General features: G+C 50.4%; 11 protein-coding genes across 11 annotated transcripts; 4 read left to right on the top strand and 7 right to left on the bottom strand.

Moving 5' to 3' along the window:
* Positions 1-1,152: 1,152 nt before the first annotated feature.
* On the bottom strand, positions 1,153-2,282 carry PFICI_14819 (Arginase; the record flags this gene model as incomplete). The annotated part of the gene is made up of 3 exons (XM_007843400.1): positions 1,153-1,462; positions 1,535-2,118; positions 2,199-2,282. The coding sequence occupies 3 exons, from the start codon at positions 2,280-2,282 to the stop codon at positions 1,153-1,155; spliced, it is 978 nt and encodes a 325-aa protein (XP_007841591.1).
* Positions 2,283-5,093: 2,811 nt separating this feature from the next.
* On the bottom strand, positions 5,094-6,086 carry PFICI_14818 (uncharacterized protein; the record flags this gene model as incomplete). The annotated part of the gene is made up of 3 exons (XM_007843399.1): positions 5,094-5,548; positions 5,620-5,868; positions 5,927-6,086. 3 exons carry the CDS (start codon positions 6,084-6,086, stop codon positions 5,094-5,096), a joined length of 864 nt encoding a protein of 287 aa, XP_007841590.1.
* A 615-nt stretch (positions 6,087-6,701) lies between these two features.
* On the bottom strand, positions 6,702-7,946 carry PFICI_14817 (uncharacterized protein; the record flags this gene model as incomplete). The annotated part of the gene is made up of 2 exons (XM_007843398.1): positions 6,702-7,757; positions 7,860-7,946. The coding sequence occupies 2 exons, from the start codon at positions 7,944-7,946 to the stop codon at positions 6,702-6,704; spliced, it is 1,143 nt and encodes a 380-aa protein (XP_007841589.1).
* Positions 7,947-8,600: 654 nt separating this feature from the next.
* On the bottom strand, positions 8,601-9,698 carry PFICI_14816 (uncharacterized protein; the record flags this gene model as incomplete). The annotated part of the gene is made up of 1 exon (XM_007843397.1): positions 8,601-9,698. The coding sequence occupies one exon, from the start codon at positions 9,696-9,698 to the stop codon at positions 8,601-8,603; it is 1,098 nt and encodes a 365-aa protein (XP_007841588.1).
* Positions 9,699-11,798: 2,100 nt separating this feature from the next.
* On the top strand, positions 11,799-12,428 carry PFICI_14815 (uncharacterized protein; the record flags this gene model as incomplete). Its single annotated transcript, XM_007843396.1, has 1 exon — positions 11,799-12,428. The coding sequence occupies one exon, from the start codon at positions 11,799-11,801 to the stop codon at positions 12,426-12,428; it is 630 nt and encodes a 209-aa protein (XP_007841587.1).
* Positions 12,429-12,648: 220 nt separating this feature from the next.
* On the bottom strand, positions 12,649-13,857 carry PFICI_14814 (Endochitinase 1; the record flags this gene model as incomplete). Its single annotated transcript, XM_007843395.1, has 1 exon — positions 12,649-13,857. One exon carries the CDS (start codon positions 13,855-13,857, stop codon positions 12,649-12,651), a length of 1,209 nt encoding a protein of 402 aa, XP_007841586.1.
* A 1,223-nt stretch (positions 13,858-15,080) lies between these two features.
* PFICI_14813 (Ubiquitin-40S ribosomal protein S27a) lies at positions 15,081-15,604 on the bottom strand (the record flags this gene model as incomplete). Its single annotated transcript, XM_007843394.1, has 2 exons — positions 15,081-15,167; positions 15,230-15,604. The coding sequence occupies 2 exons, from the start codon at positions 15,602-15,604 to the stop codon at positions 15,081-15,083; spliced, it is 462 nt and encodes a 153-aa protein (XP_007841585.1).
* Positions 15,605-16,321: 717 nt separating this feature from the next.
* On the top strand, positions 16,322-17,087 carry PFICI_14812 (40S ribosomal protein S26E; the record flags this gene model as incomplete). The annotated part of the gene is made up of 4 exons (XM_007843393.1): positions 16,322-16,344; positions 16,494-16,621; positions 16,706-16,808; positions 16,982-17,087. The coding sequence occupies 4 exons, from the start codon at positions 16,322-16,324 to the stop codon at positions 17,085-17,087; spliced, it is 360 nt and encodes a 119-aa protein (XP_007841584.1).
* A 1,260-nt stretch (positions 17,088-18,347) lies between these two features.
* Positions 18,348-19,807, top strand: PFICI_14811 (uncharacterized protein; the record flags this gene model as incomplete). Its single annotated transcript, XM_007843392.1, has 2 exons — positions 18,348-19,499; positions 19,586-19,807. 2 exons carry the CDS (start codon positions 18,348-18,350, stop codon positions 19,805-19,807), a joined length of 1,374 nt encoding a protein of 457 aa, XP_007841583.1.
* A 1,091-nt stretch (positions 19,808-20,898) lies between these two features.
* On the bottom strand, positions 20,899-21,822 carry PFICI_14810 (uncharacterized protein; the record flags this gene model as incomplete). The annotated part of the gene is made up of 1 exon (XM_007843391.1): positions 20,899-21,822. The coding sequence occupies one exon, from the start codon at positions 21,820-21,822 to the stop codon at positions 20,899-20,901; it is 924 nt and encodes a 307-aa protein (XP_007841582.1).
* A 2,692-nt stretch (positions 21,823-24,514) lies between these two features.
* PFICI_14809 (uncharacterized protein) lies at positions 24,515-25,801 on the top strand (the record flags this gene model as incomplete). The annotated part of the gene is made up of 2 exons (XM_007843390.1): positions 24,515-25,093; positions 25,181-25,801. The coding sequence occupies 2 exons, from the start codon at positions 24,515-24,517 to the stop codon at positions 25,799-25,801; spliced, it is 1,200 nt and encodes a 399-aa protein (XP_007841581.1).
* Positions 25,802-25,935: the final 134 nt, after the last annotated feature.

The following is a 25,935-nucleotide window of genomic DNA, read 5'->3' as shown; positions in this document are numbered from 1 at the left end:
GTCGGCTTAAAAATTGTATCGTCGTGGTTCAGGTATATAGGTACCGAGTATAGTTTTCGACCAATCGATCTCGAATCTCGCGGTTGGTTTGGGTTCTAATTCCGGGCTGTCGACTTGGACGCGTAAACGTGTGCTTTTTGAATTCCACCACATCAAGAAGAGAACAATAGAAATGCCACCAAACATCAAGGCAATGTTGACTGGGGGCAGCGCGGTAATTTGAATTGACGAGCAGACGCGAGAATCGAACTGGGCGACTAGGATCATTGACAGCGGCCTGACTGCATTACCTTGCCTACCTACAGAGTACCTTGCCTACTTAGATCCTACCTAACCTAGATCGTATGTATGTAGACTTTCAAGGCTCGGCCACCCGATCATAGAGTCGTCCTACCTTGTACCTATCATGGGCGCTATGCACCACCACCTACGTACACAACCCAACATAAGCTCAACGCCTGATCGTATTGGAGACAAGTCGCGATGGAATCAACCCAATTTCCCCTATTGCCTTTGGCATTTGCTGTTCTTTTTGGGCATTTTGGCTTGAATCCTATCCATTCTCATCGTGTCAGTCAGTGGAATAAATGTATCGATGCCCAGAAAGGTACTTGCTTGACTTGAACGGATCCTGCCGGATCGTCCAGGATCGTCCACACCAAATCCAAGCGCCGATTCTTTTTGCGGGTGGCTGGTCAGCAAACAATTCATACAATGCAGATGGCTGGGAAATTGTTCGTGACAATGCACACCTGGCGGTACCTTGCATCATGACAATGCAAGAAATAATAGTATTGTGATGAAGCCTCGATCAAACGGGATATACCCACAATAGGAAACCCGATGTCGCTTTGCAAAAGAAAACCGAAAAAAAGACAGTGACTGGCTAACGTCACCAATCAAACATCTCCCCCACTCACGCGGCACATCATCACTGGGACAGGGACAGATGCTGCAAGGGCACAGTGATGCATTTAGTCTACCAAAGCTCAAGAATCATCATCTCCCAGTTCCTGAACTCCAGCGAAATAGAAGAGCAATGACCAACACCCCCATGTAACCCGAAAGAATATAAAAAAAAAAAGCCCAAGAAGACCATCTGTCGTACACCAAAGACCAGAGAGAGACGCTTAATGTGTCTCGCGATATCAATTACAACAGCGACTCTCCCAATGCACATCTGACGAGCGAGCAACCTGCCCGAACCGTCTCCGACGCGCCGACGTGATCAATAGCCAGACTCGGGTTGACTTCGACCAGGTCAATGGCCACCAGGCTGCCCGTCTGGTGCACGCTCTCGCAGATAAAGTCGCCCTCTCGCAAGGTCAAGCCTCCACGCACCGGTGTACCCGTGCTAGGAGCCCACATGGGGTCGAGGGCGTCAACGTCAAAGGACAGGTGGATCGGGGTATCGTTGCCAATGTGTGCGAGCGCCATCTCAACGACACGGCCGATTCCGTACCTGTAAAAGACCCAACGGTGGTTAGCTCGTGAAACTTTTACCAAGAGAAGGGAAGAAGAGAAAGAGACGTACTTGTCAACATCAAACATGCTAAAGGCCTTGATGCCATTCTCGCGGAGGATGCGCTTCTCACCGGGGTCGACGTCACGGAGACCAATGTACACCAGCTTGTTGAGGTTGAGCATGTGCTCCTCCTTGAGCCAGCCAAAGTACTCGCGCTTGTCCTCCTTGGCGAGGCCCGTCACAAAGGCCACGGGCATGCCGTGGACGTTGCCCGAGTCGCTCGACTCGGGCGTGTTGATGTCGGCGTGGGCGTCGACCCAGATGACGGCGACCTCGCGGTTGAGGCGCTCGCGGATGGCCTTGGCCGTGCCGGCAATGGTGCCGATGGCGATCGAGTGGTCGCCGCCCAGGGTCAGGACCATTCTGCCCTCGCGGGCCTGCGCGTAGACCTGGTCGCAGAGCTTCTCGGTCACGTTGCTGACGGCCTTTGGGTTCTTCATGTTGCGGAACGGCGGGTCCTCCTTGGGCATCAGGTCCGTGTACAAGTGTACCTCGTCATCGCCGTGGAGCTTGTAGTTGAGCTCGTCTCGCAATTGTGAAAGAAGACCGGCCTCGATCAGGGCCTTGGGAGCAGCGTCCACACCAGGCTTGCACTGTGGAAAAGGCGGCATGGTCAGTAGCTTTGTCTTGTTGCCATCCTTGAAAGAGTAATAATCCCCAGGATTTGACATACCTGACCACCCGAGAAGCCAACGGCGACTACGCCAATGTCCTCTGGGTTCGAGAGGAACTTTGACTTGACCATGGAAGTGTTCATTGTGACTTGACTGAAGCTTCTAGATTGCTTTGCTGTATATATGTATGTGTATAGCTCGATAATCACGACAAGGACTTCCCAAGCTTTTTGCGTAGTACAAGCTTGTCTTGTAGGTTCTAGTGAGGAAGGTTTGTAAAGAGAAGGAAAAAAAAAATGTAGGATAGATAGGGAAAGAGAAATCTAAAATATGCAAAGAAAGTAGAAGAAGACTGAAGGTGCTCTTTGTTATAAGCTTGACTCGAGGTTATGCTCGGATAGTCGAGGGATACCAGAGTACCTACCTTACATACTTTTTGACTCCCTTCGCTTCCTAGAGGGGCAATTGACTTCATTAGTCAAGTCTTTTGCTTGTGATCAATGGCGGGGCTTCCAAATGGATGGGCCAGAGGGCCAACCCATGCGCTAAACGAACGCCAATAGGTGAGGGAATGCCAGCGGCGACTGCCCCCGGATCAAATATGCCTGACTAGAGCACACTGGCTCATGGCACGTACGTGTATTTTTTCCGTCTAGTTCCATGTTCTTTTAATTTAAAATTATGCATGTTATAAGTAGACAGAACTGTTTTCGAGCATGGAAATCTGATATATTCACTATTCTCCCTCGGCTTTTATCCGCGGCGACGGCTTTTCGATAAGAAGACGACCTCTGTGAGGCAGCCTGCGGGACTTTCCCTTTGACGGAGCACTGACGAGCCCTGACATTCCCTTAAAGGCATGTCAGAACGGGCCTCACGGCCAGTAGGTACCAGGGAAAGAGAGAAAAGACGTCAGCTTACAAGCATGGCCTCTTGTGCGCTCCGTGTTTCCGTGAAACAAGACAAGTTCGTTTTCCAAGGATGGCTGAGGTTGAGTGATTGGAGCGAGAACCAAAGAAAAGCCGGTTGAACCCGACGGTTGCCATGTTTCTGCTTCGTACTCTGTAATGGGATGAGCAAACGACAACAGCGCTATACCCCTAAGTGATATATAACCGGGTGGACACCCCACGACTACCCACGAACATCCAGAACACTATACCCCTAAGTGATGTTGCACGCGAGGGCACCCTCAGCACTATACCCCTAAGTGATGTTGAACCGAAATCCAAGGGGGGACATTTCGCATTTTGCGACCACAACCACGACAGCACAGCACACTATACCCCTAAGTGACATTGGACGCGAGAGGAGGAGCCCTCCCAACTGCGAGATAAGAAATCATGGGCACATTTTTAGATAATAGCATCCTTTACACTTTCTGCTTGTTAGTCATGATATCACTTGGGAATGGCCGCACTCGGGGTTTGCAGCACCAGCTTCACTCTTGTTTCCTCTTGCACACCGCCAAATGTCCTCTTCTCCGATCCTCCGAGGGTTGCAGACAAGTCTTTTCGCGACGTCTTCTTGATCAGATTCGATCAAGATATGTCAAAGTTGGCATCGCCAAAAAGACGGCCAAGAGATATGGAGTGGTCATGCGGCTGCCGCCTCTTTTTGAGATATGATTGCTTGGAAACCCACGGAGAAACGGGCTCGCTCCTCCCACCCAAACTGGAGCCCTACCAATTGTAATGCTTGTTTGCAGTCCGGGGGTCTCTTGTTACCTGCCGATTGGGCGCCCAGAGCAGAGTACGGAATATGGGCCGCGCCCTGTCCAGGTTCCACCGCTTGACGCATTCCCCATTCCCCAAGCTTTGCCCAGTTTGTTTTGGCGACGAGTTTTGTCATGTCCAATCCCACAACTCTCTCTTTGCCCAAATAGGCGCAGTATACTATCTTCCCCCAAATCGCATGCGCCTGGTGATTTGCAGCGAGTAAGTGTCTGCGGCTGGTCCCGCGTACCCGGGCAGCGAATCTAGGGTAGTAGGATTACTCTGCCTACGTGAATAACAATAATGTTGATGGTAACAATGATAATAAATATGGCTTGGGACATTCTAGAACATCAATCATCCTAACCGGGAAGGAAAATCCCAGTCTGCAAACGCAGCCAATGCAAAAATTTTCCTCCAAAGACAACCTCACGGATTGGCCATGTTTTTTGTGTGTGCGCCATTCTTGATCGATCTAATCTTATCTGATCCGCAATGCCAAGCATCGTTGACACCAATTATTGTCCTGCAAGTTGGGTTTCACTCGGAGGTCAAACTCCATTTCCGAGCTGTTTTGTTGGGCTATCCCGGCTTCAGTGTCTCCGGACCTGCCGAGTTCATGCCATGATGCTTTTCCTCTGCCATTGCGTCAGCCCTTGGGTAACAAGAGCCCAGACCTACTACACACATGCCATGTCGATTTCTGCAATTGATTTTACGCATATGCACCGTGTCATATGCTCTCTTGTCTTTTGGGGACCGCGGCAAAGACAAAACGTCATGATGGCAGTCAGTGCTTGGCATTCCTTCGCCTGTCTCTACATTTCATGATGCCAGGGAAATGAGACAGACCCAGGCAGACCCTCGTGCGAGCTGGGCGCTCAACGCAAGTCATCAATCCCAAGATCGCTAGGAGTATCTATAAGCCTATACATCACAAGGGTCAGATAGCCTTGAACGAGAAATCTGGCTTTGTATCAAGGTTTATTGTGGATATATTTCATGGCATTTCCATTCTGGATTTACCAGCTTGCCAGTCATCACGTGCTTTTCTAACCTCTAAACAGAACAAACAATTTATACATATGAAAATGCCATCTTATGACCTCGCTCTTGAAATGACTTGCTCCGATTCTTCATGTTAAACAAGGGGAGCGCGGTCCCCAGCTTCCAAGCGACTGTTTTTTTTTCCCCAATCAGCCGCACGCTCAATTTCCCCCCCGGTCTATTCAAGCCAACTCACTTGTAATCGGTTCGTTGCGCGGTTCGGCCGATTCCATCCTCCATGGCGTACTCGGGATCCATGGCCAATTGGCGGCTAATGACCTTGCTGGGGTGCATCCAGATAAAGGCAAAAGCCACGACCACCATGGGCAGCGCGTCGAAAATGTAGAGCCAAAACTCCTTGGACTGCAGCTCGCCGCCCTGGCCCTCGGCGTACTCGGCCACACGGTAAATGGACCGGACCATGATGAGCATGCTGGTAATGTAGAGGGCGTACAGCAGCTTCCGCCACGGCGCCACGACGCGCAGCGATTTGGGCGTCGGCTCGTTGCGGATGCGCCGGTGGAACACGGCCGTCGTGATGATGAAGAAGCCAAAGAAGAGCACTTGGATGCCCAGACCGCCGAGGATTATGTTCTCGCCGCGTCGTACGTCGGCTTGGGACTTGGCCGTGGTCAACAGACCACCTCCTATTTTTTGGTCGTGTTAGTAGTCTTGCTCGGGGCGCTGATTTCCAAAGCAATGCAATTGTATGACGAACCTCCTCCCTGAGCAAAGAAAGACAACACATCGCCAAGGACAAAGAACTTTGTCAGCCACTTTGGCCTAATGATGGAGTAGTTGTCGGCTTCGAGTAACACGATGAGACGTCCGAGAATCATGTAAATCGAGGCGGCGTATAGTGTCGGGCCGAGTAGCAGCAGGACTGATTGAATGATGTATGGGTTCTTTGTAAAGTTGGGATATTCCGTAGAGGACATGGCGCGTCCAATGTAACCAACAGCCTCGACTGTACAAAGTAGGTAGTTAGCACGTGAGGCATGTTGGAAAGACTAGTCGATACTTACAGAGACATCCTATCACAAAAGGGATGAAATACCAGACTCGATTTTTTACAAGGAGCCAAATGTGATAAAGAGCAGCAATGGCGAATAATATGACAAATATGACAGCACCAGCCATGGACGGCTTGTACGAGTAAAAGACATATTCTATCACGTCTGACATTCTGTCGGTATGGGTGTCGAGTCGATTCGAGTTGCTGCTGTGTACATCTACCAATATTCTTAGAAGGACTCAGCCTGCCAGGGAGGTTGTTTGAATATATACCTTTGACTTTACCTCGAACAACGCACAAATGGTTCTTAAATGTCTGCCTGAATCACGAATGGTTGAGCCGCCAGGGTCTTGCCGAAACTAGGATCGAGTTTCCGAGGTTTCGCGTCGCAAGTCAATGAAAACGATCTATAACTCACCTGGAAATTACAGAAAAGTTCTTTTGCGCCGTGTGGCTATGATAATAATAGCCAATTCCGCCCCCCTTGGGAAAGGACCGGTTAGCCTAGTGAGTGGCACCCCCATGTCGCCCGCAACCGACCACGAGTATAAACAGCTCGCGTTTTTCGGACTCGTCTCCACAACACTGATTCGGATCGATCTAGGCCACTTCTCTATCGGTTCGGGCAGGCAAAGGTCTCGATAATGACATAAGCAGAGTTAAGGTGTAAATCGAGGATTGCAAGTTGTAAAACAACTGGCATCTACAAGTGTCACGATATGAGGACTTGGTGTGGAAGCGAGATTCTCAGAACATGGACTATGATGCCGAATCAACTCAATTACCTAGTATGAAGGCACCCATCCTATCTCTTCAATGGGCCATCTAATCCACAATCTATATTTATCATTCAGACGAGCGTATATACGCTCAATGAGATGAAGTCCCCATCCCTCAATCCACCACATAAAGTCAAGCCTCCGGAGCAGTACACAGAAATAGGCGAGCACGCAGAGAGCCTCGTTGTCACCGGCACTCACGAGGTCAACGTAAAAGTCGGAGATCTTGTAAACCCAAACAAAGACTCCCCGGGACTTGTTCTCGTCTGATTGGCTGCCGTCATGCACCACGGCATAACTCTTTCGGAGCGTCTCTACAGCATCCAGCAGCACTCTGAGCTTGGCCGGCTCGTGGGTGCCGACACTGGCCTGAATGTTTCTCTGCAGTTCCTGGAAACCCTCGTTTTCATATTCGAGCGCCTCCCAGGCGCGGTGCATCTTGATTCCCTCCTCGAATATAAAGGCAATGGAAGACGCGCGCATCAGCTTGCCGGTGGACTCCATGAGAGCGCGCACGCCACGGAACAGGTACAGCCAGTCTGGCACGGCGTCATTGTCGGCCAAGAAGAAATCCGTCGGACTCCTGGGCTTGCCAAAGGCAAAGTAATAGGTTATGGTGCTGAAGAGGAAGAGGTTGACGCAATTGTCCGTGTCGACCTTGGTGATCAAGGGCGAGGCCTGGGCGAGGGCTGCATTGTGGTGGTGAAAAGCGAGCGTCGTGTAAAAGTCCTTGCGTTCGGGCCTGTACCGAGCCAGATGCAGAGCCGCGACGGCGAGTACGCCCTTGAGGATATATGGCGTTGTGAATCCAATCTGTGGAATGTTGACGCGCCAGAAATTGCGAGTCAGCGGCTCTGTTGTGAGGGTCAGACATGTCGAAGTGTCGTAATGATGGAGAAGCTCCAGATCATTGATGGTGAAGCCGCCAGACTCATGATGGTAAGTATAAGGTTGGTGTAATGGGCTTGGTAACTCTAGCTTATCGCTTTCAGATAATGCGATAAAGTCACATTTCACGCCGTGCTTTACACATTTGCGACATGCTGGCCGGCTCTCGTCACACTATAAACAGGAGGATCATTGTCAGTATACTTGACATTATAAGCAGCCAGCGGCAGCTCGCCCCAGAGATCAGAATTGGGTTAGAGCCCACTTATTTCATACCTTGACCTTGCGTTTCTTACAGGTGCGACAGCCCGTCTTGGATTTTGGCTGCCTTCTCCGATCATTTTCGGCTGGTGACTGTGACATGGTCCCCTTCCTACCTGTTGAACATGTAGTGGAAATTTTTGTGATCCTTCAATCGTCTGAGCCGACTTTCAAAGAGTTCGGGTTCTGCTCGCATTCATTAAGGTGGACGCTATTTGGCAGCCTAAATCCAAAAACCCGAGATTCGCGAGTCAGTGAAGAGAGCACCGAACCTCAGCCACTCTCCGCCCGCAGAGGCTCGCATTCTTCGCATTTGTCGCGTGTCTCGGAACATTTTTCCCGCAGTGCATACATATCATCAAAGTCCCCATAAATAGTGTAACAAAGTACGGGCGGCAATGCCGACCCTTTTCCATACCAACGACTCAACACAAGAACATAAGGCGAGTCGTGTCCAACAAGACTGCATTATCTAGCACTGCCTTTTTTGCAATCTTCTTTCAAACATTGAACTGCCTCAACAATTTGCCAAGGCTAGCTCAGGCACGATCTCGGGAGTCGGCAGCATGCAGGGTTTTTCTTGCTGGTAATATGCACATCTGCTATCCATGCTGTCCAGCCTAAGCCATGCATTGTCTGCAGCATGACAAAGCATGGAACTTGATCTCTTTTAGAAAAAAGGGGTATATATGACTTTTACCAATATCTATACTGCGCACGGCTTCAACCAGGACATCTTGATCACAAACATTCCATCTAGGAATTGCGGTTTCCGTGCGATCGCCCGCTGCTTCCATTCTCGGTCCCCTGGCTCCATTGACCTCTATCCGTGGCCGAATCTGTGGCCGTCGTCGTGCTCCGGCCCGAGAAGAAGGTAAACCTCTGCGTACCTCCCGGAGGACTCGGCCAAAGCTGTCTCATCCTCTGTTCCTCTTCTTCAGCGGCAGCTGGCGGAGGCGTCCGAATAACGATGCGAAACTCGCCCTCGTGGAGACTCCTGGATCTGTTCGCTGCGGCGGCGGCAGCGGCAAGAGCAGCTCCTCCCCCTTGGTAGTAACGCTGTTGCGCGGTCGCGGCGTCTTCCCCGTCCAACCGCTGCCGCTTCTCGGCCGAGCTCTGGCGTCGTCGTATGACGGCGAACCTGACGAGATAGGCGACCACTGATACAAAAATGGTAAAGGCTATCGCGCCCACCACGACGGCCGCAATCTGTCCCGGGGCGAGCGAATGACCCTGCAGGCCCGCGGCTGGTGCAAGCGCGGTGCTGGTACCTGGCGCCGATGAGCTCGTCGTTGCGCTTGTGCCCTCGACCGCGCTCGGTGATGGGTCTGAAGGGATCGGCGGCGATGATGAACTCGGGGTGATGGCAGCTGACGTGGTTTTTAGGTCACTTGAGGATGTCGTGATCGCAAGAGTGGTACTCGAGGTGCTCGGTGCTGTTGTGGGAGCCGCCGAGCTCGTCACTCCAATACTCGAGGTCGACGTTGTCCCAATTTCGCTAGATGTCGAGAGCGATGTGCTCGACGTCGGGGTGATACTTGTCGCATCCGCCGTACTTGTCAATGGAGTTCTGCTTCTCGTAATTGTAATCTGTGGTAATGAACCCCCCGGCACCGTCCACGGTATTGGAGTATGTGTCGTCATCGGAGCCGTGGAATATCCAGGCGGTACCAAGCTGATGGTCGTAGTCAGAGTTATTGTGACAATGATTGGTTCTGGTATACGTCTTTCCACCTCAACAATCTGTAAGTCTCGGAGTTCCGTGGGCCTGTCATCCGCTGTGATTGCTGGGCCGTCTCGTGGTAGGGCGGATGCAATCAGTAGGAAGCTCCAAAATAGCCATGCCAGCCACATGTTGCGGCCAAATCTTTGTTCTCTGGTGTTGATGCCATGAAAGTTTGCGCCTTGTTAATCGATGGCTAGACTCTCTGCAACGACTGATATCTGGAAGCCTCCTACTTTTCAGCGCATATATACCAGCATCGGAAGTTGGCATTCCAGCTCAAATTAATGAGTAAAGGAAGTGGCAAGCTGCCATTATTTGTTCTGCATGAATAGGTAGTATATTATTGTTATTGTACAACCGATCTGCAGGGCTCCGAGCTCATGTACATCAGCCTGGGAGCCCGTTGGCGAAACGCACATGGCAACACGGCAGGATTGAAACCAATGAGTTTCCCAGCATGGGCGGATTACCCAGATACGCGCCACGCCACCACCTTGACAGTACAGTCGAGCGTAGTGTGTGCGAGAATGTGCTTGACGGGAAATAGTCGACTCATTGCCATGTTCAGGGACCAGGCGCCCCGAGCGCATCCGTGCCGCGCATTCTCGTCGGTTGGAGGTGTGGGTGGTTGATAACACCGTACTGGCTGAATGCGGACAGGCGGCTGGCTCGCTTGGTTGGATTGTGTGCCACGGAATGACACCGAGCTGCGTAGGCGAGAAGGCTATAGTGACATTGTTATCGTCAACAAGCATGCATCCCAAGGCACAAAAAGCAAGCTCATCTTGGAGTCGATCAAGGGTAGTCTCTCAATTTTCTGTTGAATCTCTCTATATTCGAGTCCTTTGGCGTCTCATCAAACGCCCGCCATTTTCAACTTGACCAGTGCCAAACCCCCAAGAGAAGTGACACCTACAGTGGACACATGTTGAACGCTCCGGAGTCATGGGAATCCGATATAAAAAGCAAAGCGCCCAGTAGCAGAAGTGGTGGTTTCCATTATTGACAGATAATTGTCCTCTTGTCCACTTGGTGAGCATGGACCACCCAACGTACAGAGAGAGGACTGCAGGTAGATGCCCGAGTGCCTCGTGTACGACAGAAGGTCTCCATATGCCAACATGGCCACGGCCCCATCTTCGCACGCGTTCTCCGGGACATAGGCGAAGAAAAACGCTCGTGTGCTAATATCAGAAACCCCCCCAAAATCACGAGCGACATTAAAATAAGCAACGAGCATGGTCAAAGCATGACATCACCTAACAAAGTACGGTACCTAATTCGTTCCCCCCCAATTTCTCTTCTCCCTCATTTGACAACGGATCCGCGGACCACGTTTTTGTCACCTTTGTTCTACGGTTAGAAGGACGCACAGGCATTATGTTTTGACAGGGACGTAACATTAGGGCCCGCGGGGACCAAATCGGTGCGCTGAGATGTTCTGTGAGATCTGTTTTTGTCTGGGGTGGGGTAGGCAATTCAAGGGCAAAACGGGTGACGGGCAAACCGGGGGGAGGCCCAAGGCGTTGACGCTATCAAAAGCCTATGCGGACGCTACGGGGACGCTACGCCTGCTAACGGGGACGTCTGACATTTGAAACAGCAATCATTTATATTGCGATCGTCACCTAAAACCCGCTTTCACAAGCCGACAGTCATGGATCAAGGGCCTCCAGCAACTCGCAAATACCAAATGCTGCTCTTGCGGAATAAAAAAGAATGACATTTGAAGCTCTTGCCTTGTCACTCCATTCGTGGGGAAGAAAAAAAGGGAAAAACAACAGAAGTCATAGGTAAAGACGAGGCGAGACAAAACTCAGAATATCTTCATTCACTCTCATTTATTTTCTCTTTTCAGTTCCAGTCCTTCCTTTAAACTTCTTTAACCAACAACAGCCTTTGGGCACTAATGCGACTTATACATAATACCGACCCTAATACGAAATACTTGAACAAAAATACGAGATAATATTATAAATCGCCAAACGACCAGCAAATCGACTTGCAGAAGTGCGGGATCGACTAGGGCACACATCATACTTTTTTCTTTTCGTACAAGGCGACTTGGTTCAAGAGTGCAGCATTGCCAAGACGAGAACCAAGGACAAGCTTCTGCGCATACCGGCCTGTTAAAGCGGTCGCAGCAGCAGCAGCAGCAGCACAACGGGATCAGGCAGCGACAAACAACGACACAGTTGGATAATAAAGATAATAATAATATCATCATCATGGAGGAACCTCGCAATGTCTACTGGGTGCCAGTGAGGCGGAAACACAACCTGGATATCGAAGCCGATTCTTCCTCTCATCAACATCATCATCATACCACCACCACTGGCGCCGGGGCCGCCGCCGCCTTTGCGACTCTCGCTACCTCTTCTACCGCGCACACATTTACCCGACGTCAGGTTGTGGGATCAGGCGACCTCGGAGCCAGTACATCAACAACAGCCGACGTCATGTCCACCGTCATCACGGCCGTCATAATTTTCATCATCATCAGCACAAGCCTTTTGGGCCTCTACATCTGGAGACACGGGCGGCAGAGGAAGCCGTGGACGTCGTCGTGGCAAACCGCCAACGACGGTATGGGACAACAGCAGATGCAGCAGCAGGGGCGGGGAGAGGAAGGGGAGGGGGAGGAGCAATGGATCTCTGGTGATGGTATCGCTGCAAGATATGCGCATCACAGCTACAGAGATGCGCCACTGTTGGCCTGGAACGAAAAGTCCCAGGTATACGAAAGGACGAGTGATGTGGCCAGTTCGCTCGGCGTGAATCATGTTCTTACAGACGACGATGGGGATTACTTCTTTCCCCCAAACGCAAGTATAACACATAGCAGAGGTGCTGTATAACGCATCCAATTGCGAAAAGAGAAAGAACAAAAAAAATAGAATATAGAAACTCCTATTTAGGTGTCAAGTCCTTTTAGGTGCTATTGTAGGCTCTGATCTGGATCTTCATCTCTTTCAACGAGTATTCATCTGTCATTCATATCATTACTATGATAGTGGCCGTCACAAATGACGGACTGCACAAAATATGGCCATTCTTACACATCCCTCTGATCCTAGATCAATACCTGTCATTGGGGAACCCATCCCGCAGGTTGTCGTATTTTGTCGCCGGCTGCGTGATGCAGTTTGGTGTCTGATCCAACGCTCCCTGTCCTCCCATGACATGCACCACATTTCCAATCAAACTCTCAGGCCCCTCCTTGTCTGCGCTACTCTCCCACCACATGGCACCGCCTAGACCTCTGCCCTGAAGGTATTGCGTCTTCATCTGCGCCATTGCGGCCGTGTCGTACGTGACCATGGTCCGCGTCGCAGGGTTGTAGCAGTAGCTAGCCCCCGACTCGGGATCGTACCTCTCTTCGGCGCCCGCCAGGGGCAGTTTCTTGTAGTCAAAGACGCCATTCTCCCACGTGCCCTCGCCGACGCCGTTGTAGGGGCAGCCGGGGCCGTCGGTGCCCTGGAATGCTCGTCCGTAGATGGGCATGCCGAGCACGATTTTGTTGGCCGGCACGCCTCGAGATGTGTAGTAGTCCACGGCGGCGACGGTGCTAAAAGGGGTGCATCCCGGGTTGCTCCGGCATGGGTACAGGTTGGCCTGGTGGCCTGCCTTTTGGTCCCAGCTTCCGGCATAGTCGTAAGCCATCAGATTCCAAAAATCGAGCAGTCTGTCCATTCCGGGCAAATCGAGCTTCTCGTAGTTTTGTGCGCCGGCCGGACAGGCGACGGTGAGCTCGAAATGATATGTCTGGGGAAGCGTGCGGCTGTAGGCATCCATGGCCTCGCGCACGGCACGCAGGAGAGCTACGAAGTCGGCAGCCTCGGCGGGGGACTGAGGGTATTCCCAGTCTATATCAATGCCGTCGAAACCCAAATTCTTGATGAGCTCGACACACGAGTTGGCAAACGTAGCCCTGCCTTGCGGCGTGGAAGCCGGCTGCTTGAAGTTGCTGCTGTACGTCCAACCGCCGACACTGAGCAGAATCTTGAGCTGCCGGTTCTTGCGCTTCAATAGGTTCAGCTGCTTGAGACAGCCGTACAGGTTGTTGCCAGAGTCGTTCCATGAGTCATTCTCCCAGTGGATATCCGTGTCGGCCCATGTATCTGTGAGATACACCTCGCCCGAGTCGGGCCGGACATTGGCAAAGGCGTAGAGAATATGGGTGAGTTTGTCCACGGGCAAGTCTTGAGGCCGGTGCTTGCGGCCGTAGATAGCCCAGTTTACAAAATATGCTACCGTGCGATAGCCGTTTTCAGGTCCACCGCCCATATCTGCAATGACTTTGTTGTTGTTGAGGAAGGGAAATATGAATTTGTTGGTATAGACAAAAAGTCCAGAAATGCTGTAAGACGTTGGACTTGTGATGATGATGAGAATAAGTGAGAGACAGAGAATAATAAGTGACACAGATGTGATGAGAGATGGTCTTATAAATGGCATGGCCTCACGGTGACACCTCAAGCTTAGCCCTCTAGGTTACCTACTTATGTTAGGTAAGACCCAGAAGCTGCCAGCTCATGGTCGTGTCAAGAATCAATGCGTTTGTGCCTGTCGTTGGACATGCTTGACTCTCACTGGGCCACAGGGATTTCAGGTAGAGGGGCGTGGCTTGGAGCTTGGGCGAGGCGATGCAAACGTTCTGGTTGGGTTGGGTTGGACCGGCCGGCACAGCGGCTCCCGTTGGACTTGAACCAATTACACCGCTACCTAACGGACAAGCCTGAAGTTCTTTTCTTTGAATACATTTGACTTTCTACCAAGCTATTCGCCAGGTTTCGTATAGGGAAATCACAAGTCAAAAGCAGTGCAAGATAAAAATAAAAAATTAAGCCTCTCTCTTCCTCACCGTCGAAGTGTACAAGTTTTGAGTTCAAGGTCAGAGTATTGAGTATTGAGGACATCAAGTTGGACGCCAATTCATATGCATAAATATGACGTCGATCCTTGAAAATCCGGTACCCGCCTTCTTAGTGTGCGGTAATACCGCTTGCGTGAGGCAAACCATGCTGTGGCTGAAAACCTTGGGTGAAGTTGAGCCCCCCTGCAGCGCACTGCCACAGCTACCACCTTTGGCCGCGGCGACGTGGACAGCAGACCTGGATATCAAAGCCCCTGTGGCGACGTGATGGGACCGGCAGGCAAATACAATCAACGACCGGTGGGATTACGAATGTTACGTTGCCTTGACGAGATGCTCGGTCGTCATGGTGGACAAGGCAACGCAGTCGGATAGACCACAATCCGACTGAGCATAACATGGCGGATTACGAATTCTACATTGATATACAGATATCAATGGTTACGGGATGTGCAAGTCACAAAAGCGGAGCAGAAGCAAATAGTGTTGGCTCAAAAGGTATCTTCAGATTGCCGGAGCTAGAGATGGGTCTACGCCATATCAACGCCGGGTACATATCATGGCCTCATCAATCCATATTTCCCTTTCCCAATGCAATATCCTTTACATGTGTCGAAAACCTGGTTGAGACAATTTACGGCTTGTCAAAGACGTAGGTCAGGTGGCAGCGACCGCAGTATTGGCGGTCCTGCATGGCAGCCATGAAGACACCAGCACCGCACTAGAAAAGAAAGGTTAGTTCATGACTGGAAATGGGACATCACGCAGGTAAGGAAAACTTACGGTCTCGGCCGGGCACTCTCTTCGGAGACGCTCGATCTTGCCATCACCGTCGACCTTGTAGTACTTGAGCACAGCCAACTTGGTCTTCTTGCGCTTGTGCTTGATCTTCTTGGGAGTGGTGTAGACCTTCTTCTTTCTCTTCTTGGCACCACCACGCAGGCGCAGGACCAGGTGGAGAGTCGACTCCTTCTGGATGTTGTAGTCGCTCAGGGTACGGCCATCCTCAAGCTGCTTGCCAGCGAAGATGAGGCGCTGCTGGTCCGGGGGAATTCCCTCCTTGTCCTGGATCTTGGACTTGACGTTGTCGATGGTGTCGGACGACTCCACCTCAAGGGTGATAGTCTTGCCCGTGAGGGTCTTGACGAAGATCTGCATTTTGCCTGAAGACATGAATGTTAGATAGAATTCCCGGGTAAATCGACAGAAGGTGGATTCGAGGTCTCGCGATTCAAAATGCTAGAACCACACTGCTTGGGCGTTTTTGGTCGGAGACCGCCCGTCGCACATGCAATCCCGGCATCATGAACCGCTGGACGGGCATTCGCATTGCAGTAGGCAGATGCGATTGATGGTGATGAAGGCCATGTTGATTATGGGCAAGATCCTGCTGTCGTCCACCTAGACAAGCAGCAAGGCATCCCGGGCTCACGTACCTAGACAAATTGCCTTCCTCAGCAAGTATGAGATCTATCGGGAGAGTTGATGGTTTGGGGGAGAAGTTCGATGACTTTTGCTTGGTGGGATGGGGTCCACTTCAGAAATTCGCGGGTCTGTGGCACGGACCAGCAGGGCGCGAAAAATTGGCGAGCACAGACCGCCTAGGGTTTCTCTGCCTCTGAACCCTGTGCAGTTTGGGGCTCTAGAAGGGGCGCGCTGCAGGCAAAGGCCTAACAAAAGCGCCAAAACCAATTGGCTGCAGCAGCAACCTCAGGGCAACCGAAAAAAAGACTAAAGTGGGGCCCGAACTTCACCCACCAAGTTCCACTATTCAATTTCTCAATCGCTCAAAGAGATCCTCAGCTCGACTTGACATTATCCAGTCCTCGACTCTTCTTTTCTCTCACGGTAAGGAAAAGAACAACAACCGCCAAAATGGTCAAGAAGAGAAAGAACAAGTACGCGATCCCCTCTATTGTCCCTATCTGCTTCTGGGCGCGCCTCGTCGATGCCATTGCGACTGCTCTACACCTTCGCACAGTCAATGTCATCGACGCCCGCGCCCGAACTGTTTATTTAGGGAACATGTGCTAACATTTCTGTACAGCGGCCGCAACAAGAAGGGCCGCGGCCACACCAAGCCCATCCGCTGCAGCAACTGCTCGCGATGCACTCCCAAGGACAAGGCCATCAAGCGCTTCACCATCCGCAACATGGTTGAGTCTGCTGCCATCCGTACGTCGACCCCCCTTCCTCGACTTCTCCACAGCAACCGCCAACTACCCCGACACGGATCTTGCTAACATCTCGTCTCCCCAGGTGATATCTCGGATGCCTCCGTCTTCCAGGAGTACACCGTCCCCAAGATGTACCTCAAGCTGCAGTACTGTGTCTCTTGCGCCATCCACGGCAAGATTGTCCGGTACGTTCCACAAAGTCCCGTCAGAGGGTGCCCGTCAGGGAAGAACCACCAGCATTGGCCTCGTGCCTGGCTGAGTGTGCCGCTGAGAAGAACCTTGGTCGCCTTCCATTCGAGCCGAACCCGACGACAATGTTCCTTCCCCCGAACTCATTATGCTGACGATAATATTATAGTGTCCGCTCCAGAGTCGGTCGCCGCAACCGTGCCCCTCCCCCGCGTGTCCGATACAACAAGGACGGCAAGAAGGTCACTCCTACCCAGACCGCTAAGGCTGCATAAATGTAGTGCACAAGGCAGTTTTGGTGTTCGGGGTTTTGTGGTTCATGACAGGGAAATGGTAAAATGGAATGGCTTTTGCACGCGTGTCACCGGATTTCGACATGCTTCCTCAGATAACGATCTCCATGAATTGAGTCACAATGATCACGACCAATACGCTTCCAATATCGTTTTACTGTGCCACGTGTTTTCCCCCTTTCCACAAATCTTAGCAAGCCGTGAGGCCTGACGATGCTCCGCAGCAAGGCTTCCAGTTAATTTTGTCCGAATGAATTACTATAATTCGGTTTTCTGTGCCCTCAGTAGCGAGATTCATCTGTGACCTATCTCTCATCCAGACTGCCATGATGTCACCTTGTGGGTAGTGATTAGGTGGTAGCAAGGTATGGCTTGGTCATCATGAATATCTTGGTACTGTGCACAATGATTTAATGAAGCAATACTCTGTTCATTGCAATTACGCGCAACACCTGGCTCATAAAATCCCATGCCAACAAATCACATATGCCACCATAAGAGCTCCATCGTAAACCAAAGATCGTGTCTGTCATGGAATATGGCGACTTGCTCATGAAGGTCTACTGCCGACTGTAATGAGTTTTGGTCAAACTTGGGAAACCTTGGCAGTCTATACTAATTAAAGACATTCCGTTTCTTCGCTGGAATGTATTGGAATGCAGGGCACAATTTTGATAGAGCTTGGTGTTCTGTTCATACCCATTGTGGCATACTAATCGCACTATTTCAGAGGACTAGGTGATAATGCAAATAGCGTGGCATTATTGCTCTGCTATGTACCAATCACACAGTATGGCTGTTGCAAATTTCAGTCTTTGATACTGATGTCATTACGAGAAGGTCCATTTACGCGAACACGATGAAGCCAATCCTCTGTTGGGGTCGGCATCGCGACTTAGCGTGTTTATAGTCTTGCACGTCATTGATACGGATGTCTAAGAAAAGTAAAAGGTCTCCACGGCCTCTTACCCAAAGCATCTCGAGAACGCAGTGTACCTTGCAGACGGACTTGAGTTTAGTTTGGCCAGAATGGAGTATTTGGTAGCAAACCTTCGTCTGGAAAAAGCCGATTATGGGGATTCTCTACTAGATGGGTCATGATTTCACTACATGTCTGGGCACTAACTCAAGAATCTCCGGTATAGGTATATATAATACTGCAGATAGACTTAGTATTACATGGACTATGCAAAATCCCATTTATCCTCCAAGCAGTCTCAAGACTCAGCAACAGTAGACAAAATGACCGGCACTAGAAGCAAGACCAAGAGCGAAAGCGAGGTCCATATCCTCGATTCTTTCATGGACGACAAGGACTGCTACGCACTGACACTCTTGGTCAAGGACTTTCGCTTCCATATCATGGTCAGTCCAGATGACTTGGCATCTTCAAGCGACGGCGACCATGTTGCAAAGGAATATCTTTCGCTCATCAGAGCGGTAAAAGTACGCGCGGATGAAAGTGAAAACAATGACGACAACCCGGATTCTGCATACAGACCTGGGACAATCCCAAAGGAAGACAACGATGACAAATCCAACAAGCGAGAGCAGCGGAGCGCGAACCAAGACAGCGACAGCGGCGTGGACGTGAGGGACGACGCAACCAGCAATGACGATAAGACGCAAACTGGCAACGAGGAGCCTGTGCAAGTCAACGAAGATGTTGAAGTAAAGTTGCATGAGTGGATGCTCAAGCCGGTTTCGAATATTTTCGATGCTTTGCCATCCATTTCAGATGACGGCGATCTTCAGTCATTAATAGATTGGTATTCAGGGCCGACATATTTCTATACTTTACACGGCAAAGATGGTGAACTTGACTGCCAACAACTAGAAGCGAGTGAGGAACTTGAGGAAAGAATCAAGAACCTAATTCCCAAGATCTCGATACCAAAGTACATCAAGAGGTTGGATATTCCCTGGTACAACGCCAGTGACATTATCGTACTAGCTGAGAGCGATGATCCGGCTCCCTACCGACCATGCCAGGTTCAAGCTGGCGGCGATAAATATTACCTCAAAACCGTGGACAGAGATCAGCCTCAACCCACCAGGAGGGAAATCAAGCTCATGAAGGAAATCGAGTCAAAGCGTCTGCACGAGAAGATGCGCGTGCCGCTGGTCACGGGACTCGTCGGGTGGGAAGACAGCAAGTCCGAGATCATGGGCTTCTTGATGACAAACATTGAGGACCCGACACCTCTAACGAGAATGCTGGATTCAGATGTCGTCGAGGAGAAGCGGGAGAAATGGGCGCGGGAAACAGAGCGCATGGTCAAGTTGCTGCACGACAATGACATCGTCTGGGGCGACGCAAAGGCCGACAACTTCATGGTCGATCGGCATGGCGATCTCTGGATCATTGACTTTGGCGGCAGTTATACAGATGGGGTAAGCGACTTAGCCAGTTTCACAATCATGGAGACTGCTTTGTACTATATACCCTTGGGGTCATTTGCTAACATGGGATTTCGCAGTGGGTCGACCCTGAACTGATGGAAACTGAAGAGGGTGACGATATGGGAGTTGAAAAGATCGTAAACGCTCTCGAGGATCCAGAGGCAAATACTTATGATCCAACGGAAGAAGTCGAGCAAATGGCTGGAAATAAAAGGGCAGCAGACGACAGTACCTCTGATGCAGACAGTAATACGGCCGGAGACAAGCGAAGGAAGCTTTCCAACACGGAAAGGGATTGACAGAACCGGATCACTTCACATTTTGCTATTGCGTTTGATAGTATAGAGAGCCTTTGTAATTTTGAAGTGTGAGATAATTGAATTTGGAAAAGGTAAAGCCACTCAGCTTGTTCCACATTTATGCATAAGGCGTTCTGATCATTAACATTTATACCCAAAATGTTCCTTCCACCTCGACAATATCATCATCATTAAGCCGGTCGACTTCAACTATGGTCCGCGGCGGGTATTTGTTCGAGTCGTTGCCCCAGAGCTCGACCTGAACCTGGTTGCACAGGGGTCGATACCGATACATATCTATCGTATACACAACTAGGCGAAGACAAGAGTACCGGTCCGTCCCAGCCATCTCTGCAAGTGAAACCATGTTCTCAAAGGCTAGCTGTATTCGAGCCAAGCCAGTTGGTGCCAGCGTGCTGTTTGAGGGGTAAATACCACGCATGCCTGATATTGCACGGTCAGTGGCCATTTCTGTGGGTTGCTGTTGGCAATATAAACGAACCAGAAATATATAACGTGTTTCCGGCCTTGGACATGATACTCCATGGGCCCGTGGCGTTGAAAAATGTTGAAGGATTATAAATCTCAACACCAGCGGGAGATATGTAGTCTGGTTGAAGAACAGCCATGGCCACGCTCGATAAAGCCGGAATCAATCGTATCAACCTCATTTTCAGGAAGATCGTGTCCTAACACTGGCTCTTTTGAATTGCGAAAATATTCATTGCAAAAAGAGTATGCCTATTCCACCACCAGAGGAATTCCAGGATACGCCTGTGGACCAAGAGACCTAGTCATATGACATCAATATGCGTGGAGCGGCTGAGCGCTGCCGAGTTCTTGGCCCCAATTCCTTGTCATCGGATCTCGTATCAATCACCGAATATCACGTCCCATCTCCGACTTTATCAATTGCGAATAAAGTACAGTTGTACCATAAAGGCTATTTTTGACGCTTCTTATATGTGGCATTGACGATGCATGACCTTTTCTCATGTCTGATTCTAATCTCTGCATTTCAAAACTGAAGGGATAGAAGACTGCGATGAGAGTTATTGGTCACTCGGAGTCAATGTACTACTTGTTTGAGTTTAATAAGTACCGGGCAGTTGACTTAATCGGCCACCGTCCGTCAGTAGTGTCTCTCCATTGATGTATGCACCTGCTCGGCTCGCCAGGAAGAGCACGGCACCAGCAAAGTCCTCTTCACTTCCTGTCCGTTCTGCCGGTGACCTCTTGCTTTCCATTACATATGCACCTTCATGAGCTCCGTCATGTCCCGGAACGCCTGGAAATTTCTCCATCGTGTCCGTCTGCCCCGTAGTCATCTCGCTCGGGTACAGGCCTGGCGCAATCAGGTTTGCGCGAATGTGCAACCCTTCGGACGCGAAGAATGTGGAGAGCATCTTCACCAAGTTGACTGCGGCCGCCTTGGACACGGAGTAGGAGAAACTCGAGGCTAGAAATCGACTGAAGCCGGCTACGGACCCGGTGACAATGACTTGCGAATCCTGCGGCACGTTTCTCTTCTTGTTTCCCGTCTCCAAAAGGTCTAGGAAGGCAATCGTCGTGTAGTAGACGGCGGTGTCATTGACATGCAGTACTCGGGTGAAATCTTCCATCGGAGGCTCAAAGAGTCTCTGCTGCACCTCCTGGACAGACAGCTTGCCTCCACCATCCTTCTTGAGAGCCGCGCTGTCCCGGGGGCCAGAAACGCCCGCGTTCGCAAAGAGAAGATTGACATAACCCTGCTCCTTGCGGACCTGCTCGGCCACCTTGAGCAGTGACTCCTTGTTGGTGACGTCGCCGACAATGGGGATTATGTTTCCGTTCACGGCCGTCTTGACTGCTTCTTGCAGCGTCCATTCGCGGCGTCCGACAATGTAGACTGCCTTTGCCCCGTTGGCGTCGAGCGCCCGCGCCGCGTACAGCCCGAGGCCGCTTCCTCCGCCGGTGATCACGGCGACGAGACCATTTACGTTGAAAATGTCTTGGATCTTGTTTGCGGGAGCCATGATTGCGGCGCTGTTCCCTTTTTCTTTTACGTATGAATTAAATGCTTTTTTCATAAGTTTCTGGTGTGATTAGTGTGGGATATGATCTAAAAAAAATCTCACAATTCCTTCCAAAGATCATGGCAAGATGGTCAATGACCCTCAAAGCATATCCAAAGATGCGACGCTGCCGGGCGATGATGTGATTGGCATGACGACATCAATCAACCTACGTATCTATGCCTATGGGCCGGGGTAATGACTTCCATAGTTTCTCTTCCCCTCAACGTGGGGTTCATTATAAGCTGGCGGCCCACTATACTCTCTCGATTGCAGGCCCGCACCTCTTCTACTATGTGTATTGTCATACCAAATGTCAGGACTTATAAGCAGTCGAGAGATCCGGCATTATTAGGTGCCTTGATGGTTTGGAGCTACAAACCCAACGACTTTCAATCATCTGAGCTGTGCTAATCTTGGCTTTCTTTTCTTCCTAACCAGGGGTTAGACTTGTGTAGGTACTTTTTGAGCAGATACATTGCAGCTAAGACGCCTGAGCTTAGAAGTATATCGGTGCTAGAGTATGGGGGCCAACAAGGTTGATCAACATACTACTCGCTATGAAATCTCGATTCGGGCCTGATTGGCCAGTTCGGATTCCCAACCACTGCAGATTCTGCTCAGTGGCGCAAAGATCCATGCCATCCTTATACCTACTTAGCGAGCCTAGTAGGTAAGCGACAGGAGACTCGGGTTGCAGATGAACCGCTATCAAATCTGCAGGCGCCCTCGCATCTATGGCACGGAATATGGATAGGCCGGACAAATGCAGTGACCTCGGGATGAATGATCTGATATGCATGGCCTTTTACGCCTTCGCGCATTCATCTCTATAGACATTTTGTCGAACTTACCGCCTGAAAGGCTTTTGTAGATGCAATGCAATGCTTACTATGTGCGAATTAACTTTGTACCACCTCAACTGTATAACGTACATATCGTAAGAATGCATCAAGGTATCGACATATACACAATGTCAGTTAGGTCACGAGCTGCCTGACAAGCTCGAAAGGGAATGATTGCAGACAACAAAGATCCGTGGGCGCATTGTAGATGGATGAGTGCACGTGATGGAACCTTTTACTGGGTTGTTACAAAACAAGACGTGCAATGCTTTGCGATACCAATGATGATGATGACTGCTTGGGAGGTATGTATATGGGCATGACTGCTACCCGCTAACCCAAAGTTTTCACCCCTTCTACCCTTTGGCCCCCAAACGCTGCGATTGGCGTTTTAAACAAGCCACCCACTAACCTGGGTAGTCTTCATACAAGGTTCCTTGTCAATATGTAAGCAGTGGCAGTTTGGGTGATGTATAGACTCCCTCTCATCAGTACCATTCGCGTCATACTACATGGGCAAATGTTCCTCCATTTCCAGCTACCTATGGGACGGGGTTTCTCGGTTTGCGAGGTATTTCTCGGGTCCGTAGGCCGACGGCCGCCAAGATCGCATCCGCCTTGAGAACACAACATTCCTCCGCGCCTCGGGACGCTGGGTCGTTATGGAGACTGGGTAGGATCGCTGTTGATGATGATCTAGGCTTCTATCGGAAACCGGGGAGATACTCATGCTGGCAATATTGCATGCACGGCAATCCATCCGCGTTCCATTTGCAAGGTTTGTTTCATGTCATCACGATGGCTTCAGGGCATCATATAGTACTGACCTAATATTCAAATAGTCATCTGGAAGAGCACATTAGTTATCTCTGTGATGGTTGCTGTCTGACCTTGACATAGATTTATAGTTTCTAATTATAAAGATGACAGCCTCAAAATCATTCACCGCTTGCTACTGGAAATGAACCTTGAAAAGTTCCGGAGTCTGGGCGGGAGTTTAGCCACCGCGGAATGGCAAACTGTATCATGATACGAGTTTTTTTTTGGAGGCTGAAGGTCACACAATCCTCAATCAGACCAGGAAGGAAGCCAGTCCGCTTTTTAACATCTCAGCATCTATTCCATAAGCAGTCATCTCTTTCGGGTACATAAAAGAGGTAAGAATGTGTAAAGACCCATGCACAACACGTCTAACATGTCTTGCCTAACCCCCAACTATGAGCCTTGACTCCTCGAAATACCGGACGTCCCCCCCGCACAGAATACGCCCGCATACATACCAAGCCTGGGTCTGGCTGCTGCGCGCACCCACGTTTAGACACCACGTTTTCTCAACCCCTCCACGACCACATGGTGCTGACCAGGTTTAAGAAAACCCGCTAGACTGGGTTCTCACCTAGGCTTGGCTGGCTGGAAGCCTGGCTGCGACCAAGCCCTAACAGCTTCTTGATCCGGGAGGGCAAGGTACATTGTATGAAGGTATGATTGCAATGGCTTTTTCCTGTTTTGCCCAATCCCCATAGGGCAGAGATAGTGTAGGTACTGTGTTTGCCTGGTAGAACTATGCTCTAAAACTGAAAGATCTGCGCTAATCCCCAAACCCCCTGCCTCTGGTGAGATCGGGTAGGTACTTTTTCGGACACTGTTTGATCAACTGAGAGACAACCCAAATTTATGATAGCACTATGCATTTCTCAAAACATGCATCTCTAAACATCCGGCCAAACTACAGGACTCTTATACAAACTTGATTTGATAAATCTTCAAAGCATTCTAATGCTGAACCACATTGCGTTATGGTAGACAGGATGCTGTTCTGCTCTATATGCGGAGGCCCTCTTCGGCCGCCGACTCAAGTCGATGGCACACAGTGGAGCGACGAGGTCAAATGGCAGACCAAGGTCGTGCTACTCAGCGACCCCGTCAAGGAGTTTGAGAAGCTAGAGGAGCACTACCGGGCCGGCAAGCGCAAGAACATTGAACAAGCGCACTTTGACATCGACCAGGACATACGACAAGATGCCGCCACTGCTACTTGGTCCAACACTTGCACCGTGACGGGGAGCGGTGAGGAGTATCCGCCCAACTGGCTAGCAGGCTTTGATGAATTCGGGCAAGCCTACCCAATCCCATACAGCATCGCAGTGCATGAGGCGTGTGTGGAAGTGGCCCTTGGAGTGATGCGCAAGTCGCAGAACAATGTTCGCGTGCGATCTCTGCGAACACTTTGGAGGGTTTTGCGCACGCGGTACGATGCTCGAGACAATGAGTACATGGGCACAGTCGAATGGGCCGGTCCACAATACATTGTGATGGAAAATGGGTATTACATGCCCCTTGGATTCGCAGACGACTTTTCAGTATGGGATGGCGATGATGCTCACTGGGTATGTGTGGTTACTCCACCGGTTCTTCTTTTCACCTTCAACTTCAGTTCATGAACCTGTTCACTGACACGTAATTCTTTTTTTTAGGTTGTTGCAGATCCATTGAATATCCCATCTCTGACTTCTCAAATCATAGCAAATACCGGAACACTACAACCGAGTTCAGTCAACCCAGGGGCCAAAGCTTTCAGCGAATCATTCTTGGCATTGCCACAGGAGCTACAAGATCGAATCGTATGGTTCATGGGCTCCTTTGAGGGGCTATCGCCCCGATGTACTGGACTTTTACCTCAAGAGACGTGGCAACACATACTCCTGGACGGTAGGTATCTGCCATTCCTATGGGACCTTGATGTCCCGGCCATCGAAAATTTCTGTTCATCATTGGCTGCCCGGAGCACAGAGATCAACTGGGAACTGTTGGTGCGCAAACTGAGCAAAGGGGTGTGGACGAATTGGAGGCATCACGAGACCCTCGAAGCTGACTTGGAGCTATTTTGCTACTCAAACATGAACGTGCCAAATGGACTGAGGAACCGCAGGAGGATTTGGCAGTTGGTAGAGGAAATGTACGTTGGTGATGTGTTGCCGGTGCGTCGGAGCTGGGTCAATTCGAAGCAGTTGCCGACCATGCCTCTTTATTGGGATGAGTACGGCGATGCGGCCTATCCCGTGGTTAGGGTAACTGGCATTCTCGAGGAAGCATGATGGAAGAAGCTCGGATGGACCACGTGGAATGCGACGACTATCGGGGGGAGGGAAGAGTGTATTACTATATGAACTTTCAGCGGCGATCAGAGCGGGAATAGCATGCGATAACGTTTCATATCCAATTGAGCAGT

Source organism: Pestalotiopsis fici (genome assembly GCF_000516985.1).
Source record: "Pestalotiopsis fici W106-1 unplaced genomic scaffold PFICI_Scf_13, whole genome shotgun sequence".
Taxonomy (NCBI): Eukaryota; Fungi; Ascomycota; class Sordariomycetes; order Amphisphaeriales; family Sporocadaceae; genus Pestalotiopsis; species Pestalotiopsis fici.
The sequence above is the reverse complement of the archived record's forward strand: the minus strand, read 5'-3'. Positions and strand labels throughout refer to the sequence as shown.